The sequence below is a fragment of the Lepisosteus platostomus genome, chromosome 5 (assembly GCF_059453375.1).
Source record: "Lepisosteus platostomus isolate fLepPlt1 chromosome 5, fLepPlt1.hap1, whole genome shotgun sequence".
Classification (NCBI taxonomy): domain Eukaryota; kingdom Metazoa; phylum Chordata; class Actinopteri; order Semionotiformes; family Lepisosteidae; genus Lepisosteus; species Lepisosteus platostomus.
Genome location: NC_142615.1, coordinates 2652384 through 2666740, shown reverse-complemented (window position 1 = coordinate 2666740; position 14357 = coordinate 2652384). Strand labels below are relative to the sequence as shown.

Below are 14357 nucleotides of genomic sequence, written 5' to 3'. Positions count from 1 at the left end.
ACCGCTCTCAGGGTCGAACTGTATTGCCTTTATATGTACAAAAATATACAGGAGCTTCATCTCTAGAGTATAGGAGCTTTATAACTATATATTGTATAGACTGTACATATATAGGAGATTTATACCTATATACATATATAGGAGCTGTAACACTATCACGCACACTAACACACACAGACACTGACACACACAGTCACTGGCACACAGACACAGACACACACCAAAGACACACACAGAGATGCACACAGTCACTGTCACAGAGATACACACATACTGACACACACAGTCGCTGGCACACAGACACACAGACACACACATACTGACGCACACAGTCAATGGCACACAGACAGACACACACCAAAGACACACACAGAGATTCACACAGTCACTGTCACAGAGATACACACATACCGACACACACAGTCGCTGGCACACAGACACACAGACACACACATACTGACGCACACAATCACTGGCACACAGACGCACACAGTCACTGGCACACAGACACAGACACACACCAAAGACACACACAGAGATTCACACAGTCACTGTCACAGAGATACACACATACTGACACACACAGTCGCTGGCACACAGACACACAGACACACACATACTGACGCACACAGTCACTGGCACACAGACACAGACACACACCAAAGACACACACAGAGATTCACACAGTCACTGTCACAGAGATACACACATACCGACACACACAGTCGCTGGCACACAGACACACAGACACACATACTGACGCACACAGTCACTGGCACACAGACACACACAGTCACTGGCACACAGACACAGACACACACCAAAGACACACACAGAGATGCACACAGTCACTGTCACAGAGATACACACATACTGACACACACAGTCGCTGGCACACAGACACACAGACACACACATACTGACGCACACAGTCGCTGGCACACAGACACACACAGTCACTGGCACAAAGACACAGACACACACCAAAGACACACACAGAGATGCACACAGTCACTGTCACAGAGATGCACACATACTGACACACACAGTCGCTGGCACAAAGACACACAGACACACAGATACTGACACACACAGTCACTGGCACACAGACACAGACACACCAAAGACACACACAGAGATGCACACAGTCACTGTCACAGAGATACACACATACTGACACACACAGTCGCTGGCACACAGACACAGACACACACCAAAGACACACACAGAGATTCACACAGTCACTGTCACAGAGATACACACATACTGACACACACACAGTCACTGGCACAAAGACACACAGACACACACATACTGACACACACAGTCACTGGCACACAGACACAGACACACACCAAAGACACACACAGAGATGCACACAGTCACTGTCACAGAGATACACACATACTGACACACACAGTCGCTGGCACACAGACACAGACACACACCAAAGACACACACAGAGATTCACACAGTCACTGTCACAGAGATACACACATACTGACACACACAGTCGCTGGCACACAGACACACAGACACACACATACTGACGCACACAGTCGCTGGCACACAGACACACACATACTGACACACACAGTCACCGGCACACAGCCACTAACACGCACACACTAACACACAGCCAAAACCCGACTGACAAACACTGTCGCCAACAAAAACGTCCTTGTCAGACTCTTTTTTAAAAACCAGTTTATTACACACGATGCAAGGCGAGTGTGACCCCTCTCACAACACCCCTAGTATAAAAATAGACCCGACAGCTTACATTAAAAAATTATTGCTTTGTTATTTTTCAAAAATAACACTTTGCAGGCGGTTGTTACTCTGAATGAAATGATGCTCCAGCGGTTATCGAGTGCATTAGACATTTTTTGCTTTAAATACAGAACGCAGTGCAAACTCAAAGAGAATTAAAATATAAAAACGCAGCATTCATCCATTAAACACTGAAGGTTCTCCTATCACTTTCTACCTGAACTCTTATTTCTTACTGTGTCTCCTCTCCTGTTGTGTTTATTACTGAGGGACTGCTACTCACTGTGTCTCCTCTCCTGTTGTGTTTATTACTGAGGGACTGCTACTCACTGTGTCTCCTCTCCTGTTGTGTTTATTAGTAAGGGACTGTTACTCACTGTGTCTCCTGGCCTGTTGCGTGTGTTTATTACTGAGGGACTGTTACTCACTGTGTCTCCTGTCCTTTGTATTTATTAATGAGGGATTGTTACTCACTGTGTCTCCTCTCCTGTTGTGTTTATTACTGAGGGACTGTAACTCATTGTCTCCTCTCCTGTTGTGTTTATTACTGAGGGACTGTAACTCAGTGTCTCCTCTCCTGTTGTGTTTATTACTGAGGGACTGTTACTCACTATGTCTCCTGTCCTGTTGTGTGTGTTTGTTACTAAGGGATTCTCTGGGATCTCCTCTAAGTGTCTCCTGTTCTGCTGTACACACCACACTTCTTACTGAATCCTTCACTAATAAAGACACACAAACACACAACAGGGCAGGAGCTGAAGACGGGGATCAAACAGAGCAGGGGGTCAATGTATACAACTTAAAAAAACATTTAGTTCTTTATAAAAACACCACAGATACAAATGCCCCCGGAGAGCAGATACAGTCCTGATTTTACAAGACTGTTTGGCAGGTGACTCTACACCTCTGGCGGCCCTTAATCCAACAGTCACATTCAGAGCAGGGACACGGGTTCGAAACGCAACCAGCTGTCAAACACTGTTGCCTGGTGCGTGACCCGAGTGTCCAGTGTTTGTTCATGACCGCAGGTCTGGGCAGACAGGTCAGCCCTGACCGTGCCCAGAGAGAGAAAGACCAGTACTGACAGTGTGCAGAAAGAGAGAGAGAGGTCAGTCCTGACAGTGCCCAGAGAGAGAGACAGGTCAGTACTGACAGTACCCAGAGAGAGAGACGGTTCAGTAGTGACAGTACCCAAAGAGAGAGACAGGTCAGTGGTGACAGTACCCAGAGAGAGAGACGGGTCAGTAGTGACAGTCCCCCGAGAGAGAGAGACGGGTCAGCAGTGACAGTACCCAGAGAGAGAGACGGGTCAGTAGTAACAGTACCCAGAGAGAGAGACAGGTCAGTACTGACAGTACCCAGAGAGAGAGACGGGTCAGTAGTAACAGTACCCAGAGAGAGAGACAGGTCAGTACTGACAGTACCCAGAGAGAGAGACGGGTCAGTAGTAACAGTACCCAGAGAGAGAGACAGTGTCACGGACGTCCAAAGGGACTCACCGTGGGGAGCAGGAGAGCAGAAAAAGACCCATATGCGTAGCGGCGAGACGGGAAAAAGGCCCGGGCTCATTAGTGCAAAGAGTTCAGGAATGCCGTATAGAAACCTGTGCCCTCAGGGAGCGGACGTGGGGCGCCCTGGTGCTAGGCGGGTCTCAGGACATCCGAACATCAATGCTGAGCGAGGACAGAGTGCAAGACCCGGAAATATATAGCCCAAGGGAAAGAGAGGGACCGGAAGGACAGCAGACCGGAAACTAGGGACAGGACAGAGAAGGAGCGCCCTCTGGCTGCAGAGGGCGTGACAGACAGGTCAGTACTGACAGTACCCAGAGAGAGAGACGGGTCAGCAGTGACAGTCCCCCGAGAGAGAGAGACGGGTCGGCGCTGACAGACCCCCGAGAGCGAGACGGGTCAGCAGTGTCAGTACCTAGAGAGAGAGAGAGAGACGGGTCAGCAGTGACAGTCCCCCGAGAGCCAGCCCCCGGCCTCAGTCCTGCCTGTGGTTGGGGGCGCCGGCGCTGGGGCTGCCCTGGGGCTCGGAGAAGAGCCTCAGCTTGCTGTGCAGCTGGGCGCCCAGGTAGGCGCAGTCCTGGGGGTCCAGCGAGTGCCCCAGGCCGAGGTAGGCCGTCAGGCCGGCGGCCAGCAGCAGGCGGTCGGGGGGCAGGCAGGGCACGGCCCACAGCACCGCGCACAGCTCCAGGAACACCGGGTGGCGCAGGTGGGCGTACAGACGCTGGGCGCGGGGCGACTTCATGGCCAGAGGGTCGCCCAGGCCCAGGCAGTGGTAGTACACCTGCAGCGGGGGGGAGTAGAGGGGGAGTAAGGAGTGAGTGAGGAGTGCAGGGGTGGGGTGGGGGTGAGAGTAGAGGGGGAGTAAGGAGTGAGTGAGGAGTGCAGGGGTGGGGTGGGGGTGAGAGTAGAGGGGGAGTAAGGAGTGAGTGAGGAGTGCAGGGGTGGGGTGGGGGTGAGAGTAGAGGGGGAGTAAGGAGTGAGTGAGGAGTGCAGGGGGGTGGGGGTGAGAGTAGAGAGGGAGTAAGGAGTAAGTGAGGAGTGCAGGGGGGTGGGGGTGAGAGTAGAGGGGGAGTAAGGAGTGAGTGAGGAGTGCAGGGGGGTGGGGGTGAGAGTAGAGAGGGAGTAAGGAGTGAGTGAGGAGTGCAGGGGGGTGGGGGTGAGAGTAGAGGGGGAGTAAGGAGTGAGTGAGGAGTGCAGGGGGGTGGGGGTGAGAGTAGAGGGGGAGTAAGGAGTGAGTGAGGAGTGCAGGGGGGTGGGGGTGAGAGTAGAGGGGGAGTAAGGAGTGAGTGAGGAGTGCAGGGGGGTGGGGGTGAGAGTAGAGGGGGAGTAAGGAGTGAATGAGGAGTGCAGGGGGGTGGGGGTGAGAGTAGAGGGGGAGTAAGGAGTGAGTGAGGAGTGCAGGGGGGTGGGGGTGAGAGTAGAGAGGGAGTAAGGAGTGAGTGAGGAGTGCAGGGGGGTGGGGGTGAGAGTAGAGAGGGAGTAAGGAGTGAGTGAGGAGTGCAGGGGGGTGGGGGTGAGAGTAGAGAGGGAGTAAGGAGTGAGTGAGGAGTGCAGGGGGGTGGGGGTGAGAGTAGAGGGGGAGTAAGGAGTGAGTGAGGAGTGCAGGGGGGTGGGGGTGAGAGTAGAGAGGGAGTAAGGAGTGAGTGAGGAGTGCAGGGGGGTGGGGGTGAGAGTAGAGAGGGAGTAAGGAGTGAGTGAGGAGTGCAGGGGGGTGGGGGTGAGAGTAGAGGGGGAGTAAGGAGTGAGTGAGGAGTGCAGGGGGGTGGGGGTGAGAGTAGAGGGGGAGTAAGGAGTGAGTGAGGAGTGCAGGGGGGTGGGGGTGAGAGTAGAGGGGGAGTAAGGAGTGAGTGAGGAGTGCAGGGGGGTGGGGGTGAGAGTAGAGGGGGAGTAAGGAGTGAGTGAGGAGTGCAGGGGGGTGGGGGTGAGAGTAGAGGGGGAGTAAGGAGTGAGTGAGGAGTGCAGGGGGGTGGGGGTGAGAGTAGAGAGGGAGTAAGGAGTGAGTGAGGAGTGCAGGGGGGTGGGGGTGAGAGTAGAGGGGGAGTAAGGAGTGAGTGAGGAGTGCAGGGGGGTGGGGGTGAGAGTAGAGAGGGAGTAAGGAGTGAGTGAGGAGTGCAGGGGGGTGGGGGTGAGAGTAGAGGGGGAGTAAGGAGTGAGTGAGGAGTGCAGGGGGGTGGGGGTGAGAGTAGAGAGGGAGTAAGGAGTGAGTGAGGAGTTCAGGGGGGTGGGGGTGAGAGTAGAGGGGGAGTAAGGAGTGAGTGAGGAGTGCAGGGGGGTGGGGGTGAGAGTAGAGAGGGAGTAAGGAGTGAGTGAGGAGTGCAGGGGGGTGGGGGTGAGAGTAGAGAGGGAGTAAGGAGTGAGTGAGGAGTGCAGGGGGGTGGGGGTGAGAGTAGAGAGGGAGTAAGGAGTGAGTGAGGAGTGCAGGGGGGTGGGGGTGAGAGTAGAGGGGGAGTAAGGAGTGAGTGAGGAGTGCAGGGGGGTGGGGGTGAGAGTAGAGGGGGAGTAAGGAGTGAGTGAGGAGTGCAGGGGGGTGGGGGTGAGAGTAGAGGGGGAGTAAGGAGTGAGTGAGGAGTGCAGGGGGGTGGGGGTGAGAGTAGAGAGGGAGTAAGGAGTGAGTGAGGAGTGCAGGGGGGTGGGGGTGAGAGTAGAGAGGGAGTAAGGAGTGAGTGAGGAGTGCAGGGGGGTGGGGGTGAGAGTAGAGGGGGAGTAAGGAGTGAGTGAGGAGTGCAGGGGGGTGGGGGTGAGAGTAGAGGGGGAGTAAGGAGTGAGTGAGGAGTGCAGGGGGGTGGGGGTGAGAGTAGAGGGGGAGTAAGGAGTGAGTGAGGAGTGCAGGGGGGTGGGGGTGAGAGTAGAGGGGGAGTAAGGAGTGAGTGAGGAGTGCAGGGGGGTGGGGGTGAGAGTAGAGGGGGAGTAAGGAGTGAGTGAGGAGTGCAGGGGGGTGGGGGTGAGAGTAGAGAGGGAGTAAGGAGTGAGTGAGGAGTGCAGGGGGGTGGGGGTGAGAGTAGAGGGGGAGTAAGGAGTGAGTGAGGAGTGCAGGGGGGTGGGGGTGAGAGTAGAGAGGGAGTAAGGAGTGAGTGAGGAGTGCAGGGGGGTGGGGGTGAGAGTAGAGGGGGAGTAAGGAGTGAGTGAGGAGTGCAGGGGGGTGGGGGTGAGAGTAGAGAGGGAGTAAGGAGTGAGTGAGGAGTTCAGGGGGGTGGGGGTGAGAGTAGAGGGGGAGTAAGGAGTGAGTGAGGAGTGCAGGGGGGTGGGGGTGAGAGTAGAGAGGGAGTAAGGAGTGAGTGAGGAGTGCAGGGGGGTGGGGGTGAGAGTAGAGAGGGAGTAAGGAGTGAGTGAGGAGTGCAGGGGGGTGGGGGTGAGAGTAGAGAGGGAGTAAGGAGTGAGTGAGGAGTGCAGGGGGGTGGGGGTGAGAGTAGAGGGGGAGTAAGGAGTGAGTGAGGAGTGCAGGGGGGTGGGGGTGAGAGTAGAGGGGGAGTAAGGAGTGAGTGAGGAGTGCAGGGGGGTGGGGGTGAGAGTAGAGAGGGAGTAAGGAGTGAGTGAGGAGTGCAGGGGGGTGGGGGTGAGAGTAGAGGGGGAGTAAGGAGTGAGTGAGGAGTGCAGGGGGGTGGGGGTGAGAGTAGAGAGGGAGTAAGGAGTGAGTGAGGAGTGCAGGGGGGTGGGGGTGAGAGTAGAGAGGGAGTAAGGAGTGAGTGAGGAGTGCAGGGGGGTGGGGGTGAGAGTAGAGGGGGAGTAAGGAGTGAGTGAGGAGTGCAGGGGGGTGGGGGTGAGAGTAGAGGGGGAGTAAGGAGTGAGTGAGGAGTGCAGGGGGGTGGGGGTGAGAGTACAGAGGGAGTAAGGAGTGAGTGAGGAGTGCAGGGGGGTGGGGGTGAGAGTAGAGGGGGAGTAAGGAGTGAGTGAGGAGTGCAGGGGGGTGGGGGTGAGAGTAGAGGGGGAGTAAGGAGTGAGTGAGGAGTGCAGGGGGTGGGGGTGAGAGTAGAGGGGGAGTAAGGAGTGAGTGAGGAGTGCAGGGGGGTGGGGGTGAGAGTAGAGGGGGAGTAAGGAGTGAGTGAGGAGTGCAGGGGGGTGGGGGTGAGAGTAGAGAGGGAGTAAGGAGTGAGTGAGGAGTGCAGGGGGGTGGGGGTGAGAGTAGAGAGGGAGTAAGGAGTGAGTGAGGAGTGCAGGGGGGTGGGGGTGAGAGTAGAGGGGGAGTAAGGAGTGAGTGAGGAGTGCAGGGGGGTGGGGGTGAGAGTAGAGAGGGAGTAAGGAGTGAGTGAGGAGTGCAGGGGGGTGGGGGTGAGAGTAGAGGGGGAGTAAGGAGTGAGTGAGGAGTGCAGGGGGGTGGGGGTGAGAGTAGAGGGGGAGTAAGGAGTGAGTGAGGAGTGCAGGGGGGTGGGGGTGAGAGTAGAGGGGGAGTAAGGAGTGAGTGAGGAGTGCAGGGGGGTGGGGGTGAGAGTAGAGAGGGAGTAAGGAGTGAGTGAGGAGTGCAGGGGGGTGGGGGTGAGAGTAGAGAGGGAGTAAGGAGTGAGTGAGGAGTGCAGGGGGGTGGGGGTGAGAGTAGAGAGGGAGTAAGGAGTGAGTGAGGAGTGCAGGGGGGTGGGGGTGAGAGTAGAGGGGGAGTAAGGAGTGAGTGAGGAGTGCAGGGGGGTGGGGGTGCTCCAGCTGAAGACGAGCAGGGCGCCTGCGCAGTGTGAGAATACTGGCTATGGTGCGAGTAAACTGGAAGTAAAGAGTGAGTAAATTGTGAGTAAAGAGTGTGGGGGGCCTGCTGAGTGCCCAGCTGGAGACTGGCTATAGTGTGCATCGGAGTAAATTGGGAGTAAAGACTGAGTACCTGCTTGATTCCCAGCAGCTCGGGGTAGTCGAAGATGAGCAGGACAGCTCTGGGTGTACAGTGTGACTAGACTGTGAGTGGAGTGGGAGCAGGGTGTGAGTAAGGCACGAGTACAGCACCTGCTTGATTCCCAGCAGCTCGGGGTAGTCGAAGATGAGCAGGACAGCTCTGGGTGTACAGTGTGACTAGACTGTGAGTGGAGTGGGAGCAGGGTGTGAGTAAGGCACGAGTACAGCACCTGCTTGATTCCCAGCAGCTCGGGGTAGTCGAAGATGAGCAGGACAGCTCTGGGTGTACAGTGTGACTAGACTGTGAGTGGAGTGGGAGCAGGGTGTGAGTAAGGCACGAGTACAGCACCTGCTTGATTCCCAGCAGCTCGGGGTAGTCGAAGATGAGCAGGATGCTGCAGATGACCAGCCAGCAGACGAAGTGCAGGACGAAGCAGAGCAGGGGCAGCCAGGTGTCCCAGGGCGCGGAGCTCACCGACCACAGGCAGGGGGCGCCACTCACCGGCCGCCAGCAGCGCATCATCACCTGAGACACGCAGACAGGCGAGGGTTCGACCGCTGCAGGCCACACACACGTTGACAGATGTCAACAGACACACCGACAGTCTGACAATATAGGCAAACGGCCTATATGACATCACACACGTCTGACATCACACACGTCTGACATCACACACGTCTGACATCACACACGTACGTCCCGCGGCTGTCAGGCCACAGCACACAGGGCACAGGGGTACCTGCAGCGCCAGCGCGGTGGTGAACACGTAGAAGGCTCTGTTCATGACGCCCAGCACTGCCCGGCAGGCCAGCTTCACCGGAGCCCAGGCGAGGGCGCTGTGCTGCAGGGCGAAGAGCAGGACCAGCCCCCCGTCCACACACAGAGCCCTGACCACAGCCTGGTCACGCAGGGCCTGTCCCCAGGACACTGAGTCTGAGAGAGAGAGAGAGAGAGGGGTTCATACAGACACACTGACTGGACACTCCAGTACATGAACACTGCACTGAGAGAGAGAGGGGTTCATACAGACACACTGACTGGACACTCCAGTACATGAACACTGCACTGAGAGAGAGAGGGGTTCACACAGACACCCTGACTGGACACTCCAGTACATGAACACTGCACTGAGAGAGAGAGAGGGGTTCATACAGACACACTGACTGGACACTCCAGTACATGAACACTGCACTGAGAGAGAGAGGGGTTCATACACACACACTGACTGGACACTCCAGTACATGAACACTGCACTGAGAGAGAGAGGGGTTCATACAGACACACTGACTGGACACTCCAGTACATGAACACTGCACTGAGAGAGAGAGGGGTTCACACAGACACACTGACTGGACACTCCAGTACATGAACACTGCACTGAGAGAGAGAGGGGTTCATACAGACACACTGACTGGACACTCCAGGACATGAACACTGCACTGAGAGAGAGAGGGGTTCATACACACACACTGACTGGACACTCCAGTACATGAACACTGCACTGAGAGAGAGAGGGGTTCATACACACACACTGACTGGACACTCCAGTACATGAACACTGCACTGAGAGAGAGAGGGGTTCATACACACACACTGACTGGACACTCCAGTACATGAACACTGCACTGAGAGAGAGAGGGGTTCATACACACACACTGACTGGACACTCCAGTACATGAACACTGCACTGAGAGAGAGAGAGGTTCATACACACACACTGACTGGACACTCCAGGACATGAACACTGCACTGAGAGAGAGAGGGGTTCAAACAGACACACTGACTGGACACTCCAGTACATGAACACTGCACTGAGAGAGAGAGGGGTTCATACACACACACTGACTGGACACTCCAGTACATGAACACTGCACTGAGAGAGAGAGGGGCTCATACAGACACACTGACTGGACACTCCAGTACATGAACACTGCACTGAGAGAGAGAGGGGTTCACACAGACACACTGACTGGACACTCCAGTACATGAACACTGCACTGAGAGAGAGAGGGGTTCATACAGACACCCTGACTGGACACTCCAGTACATGAACACTGCACTGAGAGAGAGAGGGGTTCATACAGACACACTGACTGGACACTCCAGTACATGAACACTGCACTGAGAGAGAGAGGGGTTCAGACACACACACTGACTGGACACTCCAGTACATGAACACTGCACTGAGAGAGAGAGGGGTTCACACAGACACACTGACTGGACACTCCAGCACATTAACTCCCAATTATTTGATACATCCTTCATGCAAGTGACTTTAAATGGTGTAAAACGTTTTTTAAGTCGTTAAGTTAAAAAGCAGACCGCCCAACGTGGGGCTCGAACCCACGACCCTGAGATTAAGAGTCTCATGCTCTACCGACTGAGCTAGCCGGGCGGGTGTGAATATCAGGCGACGTGTTTTTTTTAATGAACGCAGCGTATCGTGACACGATCACCGAGCTGCGCGCAAAACACAAACACCAGTGTGTGCAGCGTTTGCGCGGAAGATAAACAGCAGAGCAGGAAGAGAAGAGAGCCTTTTTTATTATTGAGGTTTCACACCGACTGTATTTACACCACAGGGAAACATCTGCCTGCCTCTGTTAAGCAGAAAACAAGTAAAACACTTCCCTCCAAAAGATCCGAGTAGCTCCAGGAGAACTTTTATTGATTTCAGATGGATAGATCCTGCGGCAGCTGTCTTTTTTTATGTATGTATATAATATTATTTGACAATTCATTATGAATAACTGATCGGTTAACCGGAATAAAATCTCAAAACACGGAATAATGGCGGACCACCTTCGAATCGCTTCGTAAAGGAGCGTTTTCAGCTCCTGCGGGCGATGCGACCACTCGAGAAACATTATTTGGAAGAAAACGCCTCTTTCAGCTCAATAAGGAAATGACAGCGCTGTCCCTCCCCCCCACGTGGGTCACGGGCCCTGCGGACCGCCCGCTTCTCGGCCCGCGATTGGCTCGTTCCCGGTAGCAACGCCGGCCCCGATTGGTCGACGCCCGCTCGGCGTGACCGCTGCTCGGCATTCTGATTGGACGCTTCTGGGCGGCCAGGCGCGACCTGATTGGATCGGATGAAAAAACCAGCCGGTGGAGGGGGTGTGGTTACTCCCAATTATAACAGATGGCAGGAAAACTGAGCGATATATCACCCCCTAAATTATTACTTTTTATTTTTTTAAAAACAGCGTTTTGTGAAAGTGTGCACCACCCACACACACACACACACTGACCTGGCGCAGGCTGCGATCACAGCTCATGCATTTCTCGTAAAACGGGCGCACAGCGAGAGCAGAAAAGGTAAACACCGCCGCCCAACGTGGGGCTCGAACCCACGACCCTGAGATTAAGAGTCTCATGCTCTACCGACTGAGCTAGCCGGGCTGGTGCACGCAGCCCCCTGACACCCGAGTGTTTCTTCATCACAGACAGATCAGGCGTGAAGGATAAACGTTCATACACACCCACCCACCTACACACAGCGGGGCGCCGCCCGTCAGGTTGCGATAAATCGCCCGGAAGGACAGGAAGCGCACGAACTCGGCGCCGGTGCCGAAGACGAAGACGAAGTTGAGGAGGGTGAGGGCGGCCAGGCACAGGCTGGGGAGGGTGACGGCGGCGGCGGCGGCCATGGGCGTCAGAGAGAGAGGAGACACACACACACGCTCACGCACGCACAAGAAGAAAGGAGCCAACGGCGGCCAACCTCTCTCTCTCTCTGTGTCTCGCCCAGCCCCTTCCGCCCAGAGCGGCGCTGCAGTGAGGCCCGGCGGCCGCCAGGGGGAGCCCTTTGCGCCTGTGTTTCCGCCCAGCGGCGAGACACAGGAAAAAAAAAACCCGAATCACTGTCTCTCTGCATCCATAAAGCGGGCCAGGAAAGGTTTTAAAACGAGCCGGGCCCTCGCCGCTGTCAGGATCAGAGGGCCCTGCGAGTCTTGCCCGACGTCTGTGAGGACGCTCCCCGCAGCGGCCCGGCTAGCTCAGTCGGTAGAGCATGAGACTCTTAATCTCAGGGTCGTGGGTTCGAGCCCCACGTTGGGCGGCGCCGAGTTATTTTCTTATGCGATTTAAAAAAAAAACAAACAACCGACGCCCCTGAAACGCGAGGGAAAGTGGGAGAGGGTCTGTGAAGCGGGCCTGGCTAGCTCAGTCGGTAGAGCATGAGACTCTTAATCTCAGGGTCGTGGGTTCGAGCCCCACGTTGGGCGGCGCTGAATTCTTTTCTTATTTGTGATTTAAAAAAAAAAACAACAACCGACGCCCCTGAAACGCGAGGGAAAGTGGGAGAGGGTCTGTGAAGCGGGGACGAGGCACGAACTCGAATGACTAATAAATTAACTAGAAATAAGTGCTCTCTTTCCAAATTTTCTATTAAAACGGTCTAATAAAATATCAATATCCTTCAATCTAAAAAACACCTTTAACTGCCTGCAAACAAACAGAGCTCTGCATGTCCGTCCAAAACAGCTTCATTATGAACAAATAAACGCGTCAAAGTTTCCCCTTCAGCCCGACACAGAACACACACACAGATCCTCCCGCCCATGCTAACACTGAGAGAGCGCTAACTGGACCGGGTGAAACTTCTGCACAACTTGAAAAGCAGCTCCGACTGTTGCAGCTACCGCTGCACGCCGTCCTGTAGTGCGTTTGATCAATAAACTTTGATTTGATTGGACTGACGTGACATCACGCCGCTCGCATATTGAAGATACTCCAGACTCGGCGGTCCCTGCCTTGTCTGAGTGGGCGAGTCTCCCCGAATCATATACGGTTTATAAAAGAGGTTCAGCTGCTCTTTCTTTCTCTTTTCTTTAAAAAAAGGGGCTAAATTCATTCCTGTACCCTGGAGACCTGAGACGACTGCTCCTAGCGACACAGCCCGGCTAGCTCAGTCGGTAGAGCATGAGACTCTTAATCTCAGGGTCGTGGGTTCGAGCCCCACGTTGGGCGGCGTGGTCTTTTGCTCTACCTGAACCGGATCGAGTTAATTCCCGTGTGTCTCACACCTCCACGGTGTCCGAGGTTGCTATCGCGACCTAATCGAGCCCAACGCGGATGAAAACACCCCTTTCCCCGCGTTTTTAGCAGACCCCTCAAAGCCTCCTGCGTCCGAAACCGACGCGCCAGGGGCTCTCGGACACGCAGGAACCGCCGTGGAAAATCTGCCCCGTGTGATAGATCACCCGGGATTCCACCCGTGATCTACCGAGCGCGCCGCCAGACTCCGGGTCGCCAGACAGTCACTGAAACTCGGCAACAAGCCCGGCTAGCTCAGTCGGTAGAGCATGAGACTCTTAATCTCAGGGTCGTGGGTTCGAGCCCCACGTTGGGCGGTGGCGTGTGTTTTGTTACCAGGTATTTCATGCGCCGAGTCTTAACACTGGAATTTTCTGAGCGCTATTATTTTTCTTTAAAAAAAAAACAAAACAAACGCTTTGCTCATTAACAATCCCGGGGTGTCTCTCGAGAAGAGTAGGGGTGTTACCCCACTGTCCTGGTCAAATACCCCCCCTGGTCTTGACCCCTCATGGCCCCCTAATCACCCCCCTCTCTGAACTGGCTCCATCCCTCTGCTCTCCTCCCCACTGAGAGCTGCTGTGTGGGAGAGGACTGGTGCTCTCCAGTCTAGTGTCCCCCTCACCCCTCACTATACTGGGGCACTAGGACCCACACAGAGCGCCCCCTGCTGGCCCCACTGACAACTGGAGGTTGTCCAGGTGGGGGTACACACAGGTGGGGGTGGAGGGGATCCCCATAACCTGTAAAGCGCTTTGAGTGGAGTGTCCAGAAAAGCGCTATAGAAGTGTAAGCCATTATTATTATTAATTAACTCCCCCAGCAGCATGTATTTTTAAAAAAATGTTCACACCGCCGTTCACTCAGGATATAACACACACACAAGCGGAAACCCTTTTTTGTTTACTGGGTGAGGGCCATATCGCCATGGTGTTTGTCCACCTAAAAGGTGGTTGTTGTTTTTTTCCCGCACGGCGTTTTGAGGCGTAGACAAACAAACGAACCGCTTCCTCCTCAATCCTCAAAGACAGGCAGAAGTGAGGAGGGGGGGGCCGAAGCGCTACTCGTTGGAACAAAAACGCAAGAAAAAAAAAAACAGAAAAACAGACGCAGGTTTTACCTGTGCGGTCTGTACACCTGCGGAGCCGTCTCCATGGAGCCGAGGGGAGGGGGGGATGGTGACGTCACGCCTACGTGCTGCCCGTGACTCCCGTCTCTCGCGG

The 14357-nt window shown here is 55.1% G+C and overlaps 1 protein-coding gene and 6 non-coding genes across 9 annotated transcripts; 4 read left to right on the top strand and 3 right to left on the bottom strand.

Annotated features, from left to right (window-relative positions):
* Window positions 1-2030: 2030 nt before the first annotated feature.
* nrm (nurim) lies at window positions 2031-14342 on the bottom strand. Of its 3 annotated transcripts, none has more exons than XM_088631149.1 (5): window positions 14255-14342; window positions 8837-9030; window positions 8208-8622; window positions 3582-4065; window positions 2031-3213 (listed from the first exon to the last, which is right to left on the bottom strand). In XM_088631149.1, the coding sequence occupies exons 2-5, from the start codon at window positions 8879-8881 to the stop codon at window positions 3015-3017; spliced, it is 1143 nt and encodes a 380-aa protein (XP_088487275.1). In that variant the 5' UTR covers window positions 8882-9030; window positions 14255-14342; the 3' UTR covers window positions 2031-3014. The 3 variants fall into 3 exon arrangements, with proteins under 3 accessions (XP_088487275.1, XP_088487277.1, XP_088487276.1); XM_088631151.1 differs by lacking the exons at window positions 2031-3213; window positions 14255-14342 and adding an exon at window positions 11588-11843 and having other exon boundaries at window positions 3578-3675; window positions 3748-4065; window positions 8446-8622; XM_088631150.1 differs by lacking the exons at window positions 2031-3213; window positions 14255-14342 and adding an exon at window positions 11588-11843 and having other exon boundaries at window positions 3621-4065; window positions 8446-8622.
* trnak-cuu (transfer RNA lysine (anticodon CUU)) lies at window positions 10420-10492 on the bottom strand. The gene has a single exon. It is a non-coding gene; the product is annotated as a tRNA-Lys (tRNA).
* trnak-cuu (transfer RNA lysine (anticodon CUU)) lies at window positions 11427-11499 on the bottom strand. Its single transcript has one exon. It is a non-coding gene; the product is annotated as a tRNA-Lys (tRNA).
* On the top strand, window positions 12085-12157 carry trnak-cuu (transfer RNA lysine (anticodon CUU)). Its single transcript has one exon. It is a non-coding gene; the product is annotated as a tRNA-Lys (tRNA).
* On the top strand, window positions 12251-12323 carry trnak-cuu (transfer RNA lysine (anticodon CUU)). The gene has a single exon. It is a non-coding gene; the product is annotated as a tRNA-Lys (tRNA).
* trnak-cuu (transfer RNA lysine (anticodon CUU)) lies at window positions 12996-13068 on the top strand. The gene has a single exon. It is a non-coding gene; the product is annotated as a tRNA-Lys (tRNA).
* trnak-cuu (transfer RNA lysine (anticodon CUU)) lies at window positions 13379-13451 on the top strand. Its single transcript has one exon. It is a non-coding gene; the product is annotated as a tRNA-Lys (tRNA).
* Window positions 14343-14357: the final 15 nt, after the last annotated feature.

Excerpts from the sequence above, each read along its gene's own strand:
- nrm (XM_088631149.1), bottom strand. The coding sequence starts at position 8,881 with ATGAACAGAGCCTTCTACGTGTTCACCACCGCGCTGGCGCTGCAG. Across the intron at positions 8,623-8,836 it reads CCACCGCGCTGGCGCTGCAG|GTGATGATGCGCTGCTGGCG; the intron begins GTACCCCTGTGC and ends TGCGTGTCTCAG. Across the intron at positions 4,066-8,207 it reads AGCTGCTGGGAATCAAGCAG|GTGTACTACCACTGCCTGGG; the intron begins GTGCTGTACTCG and ends CCCCCGCTGCAG.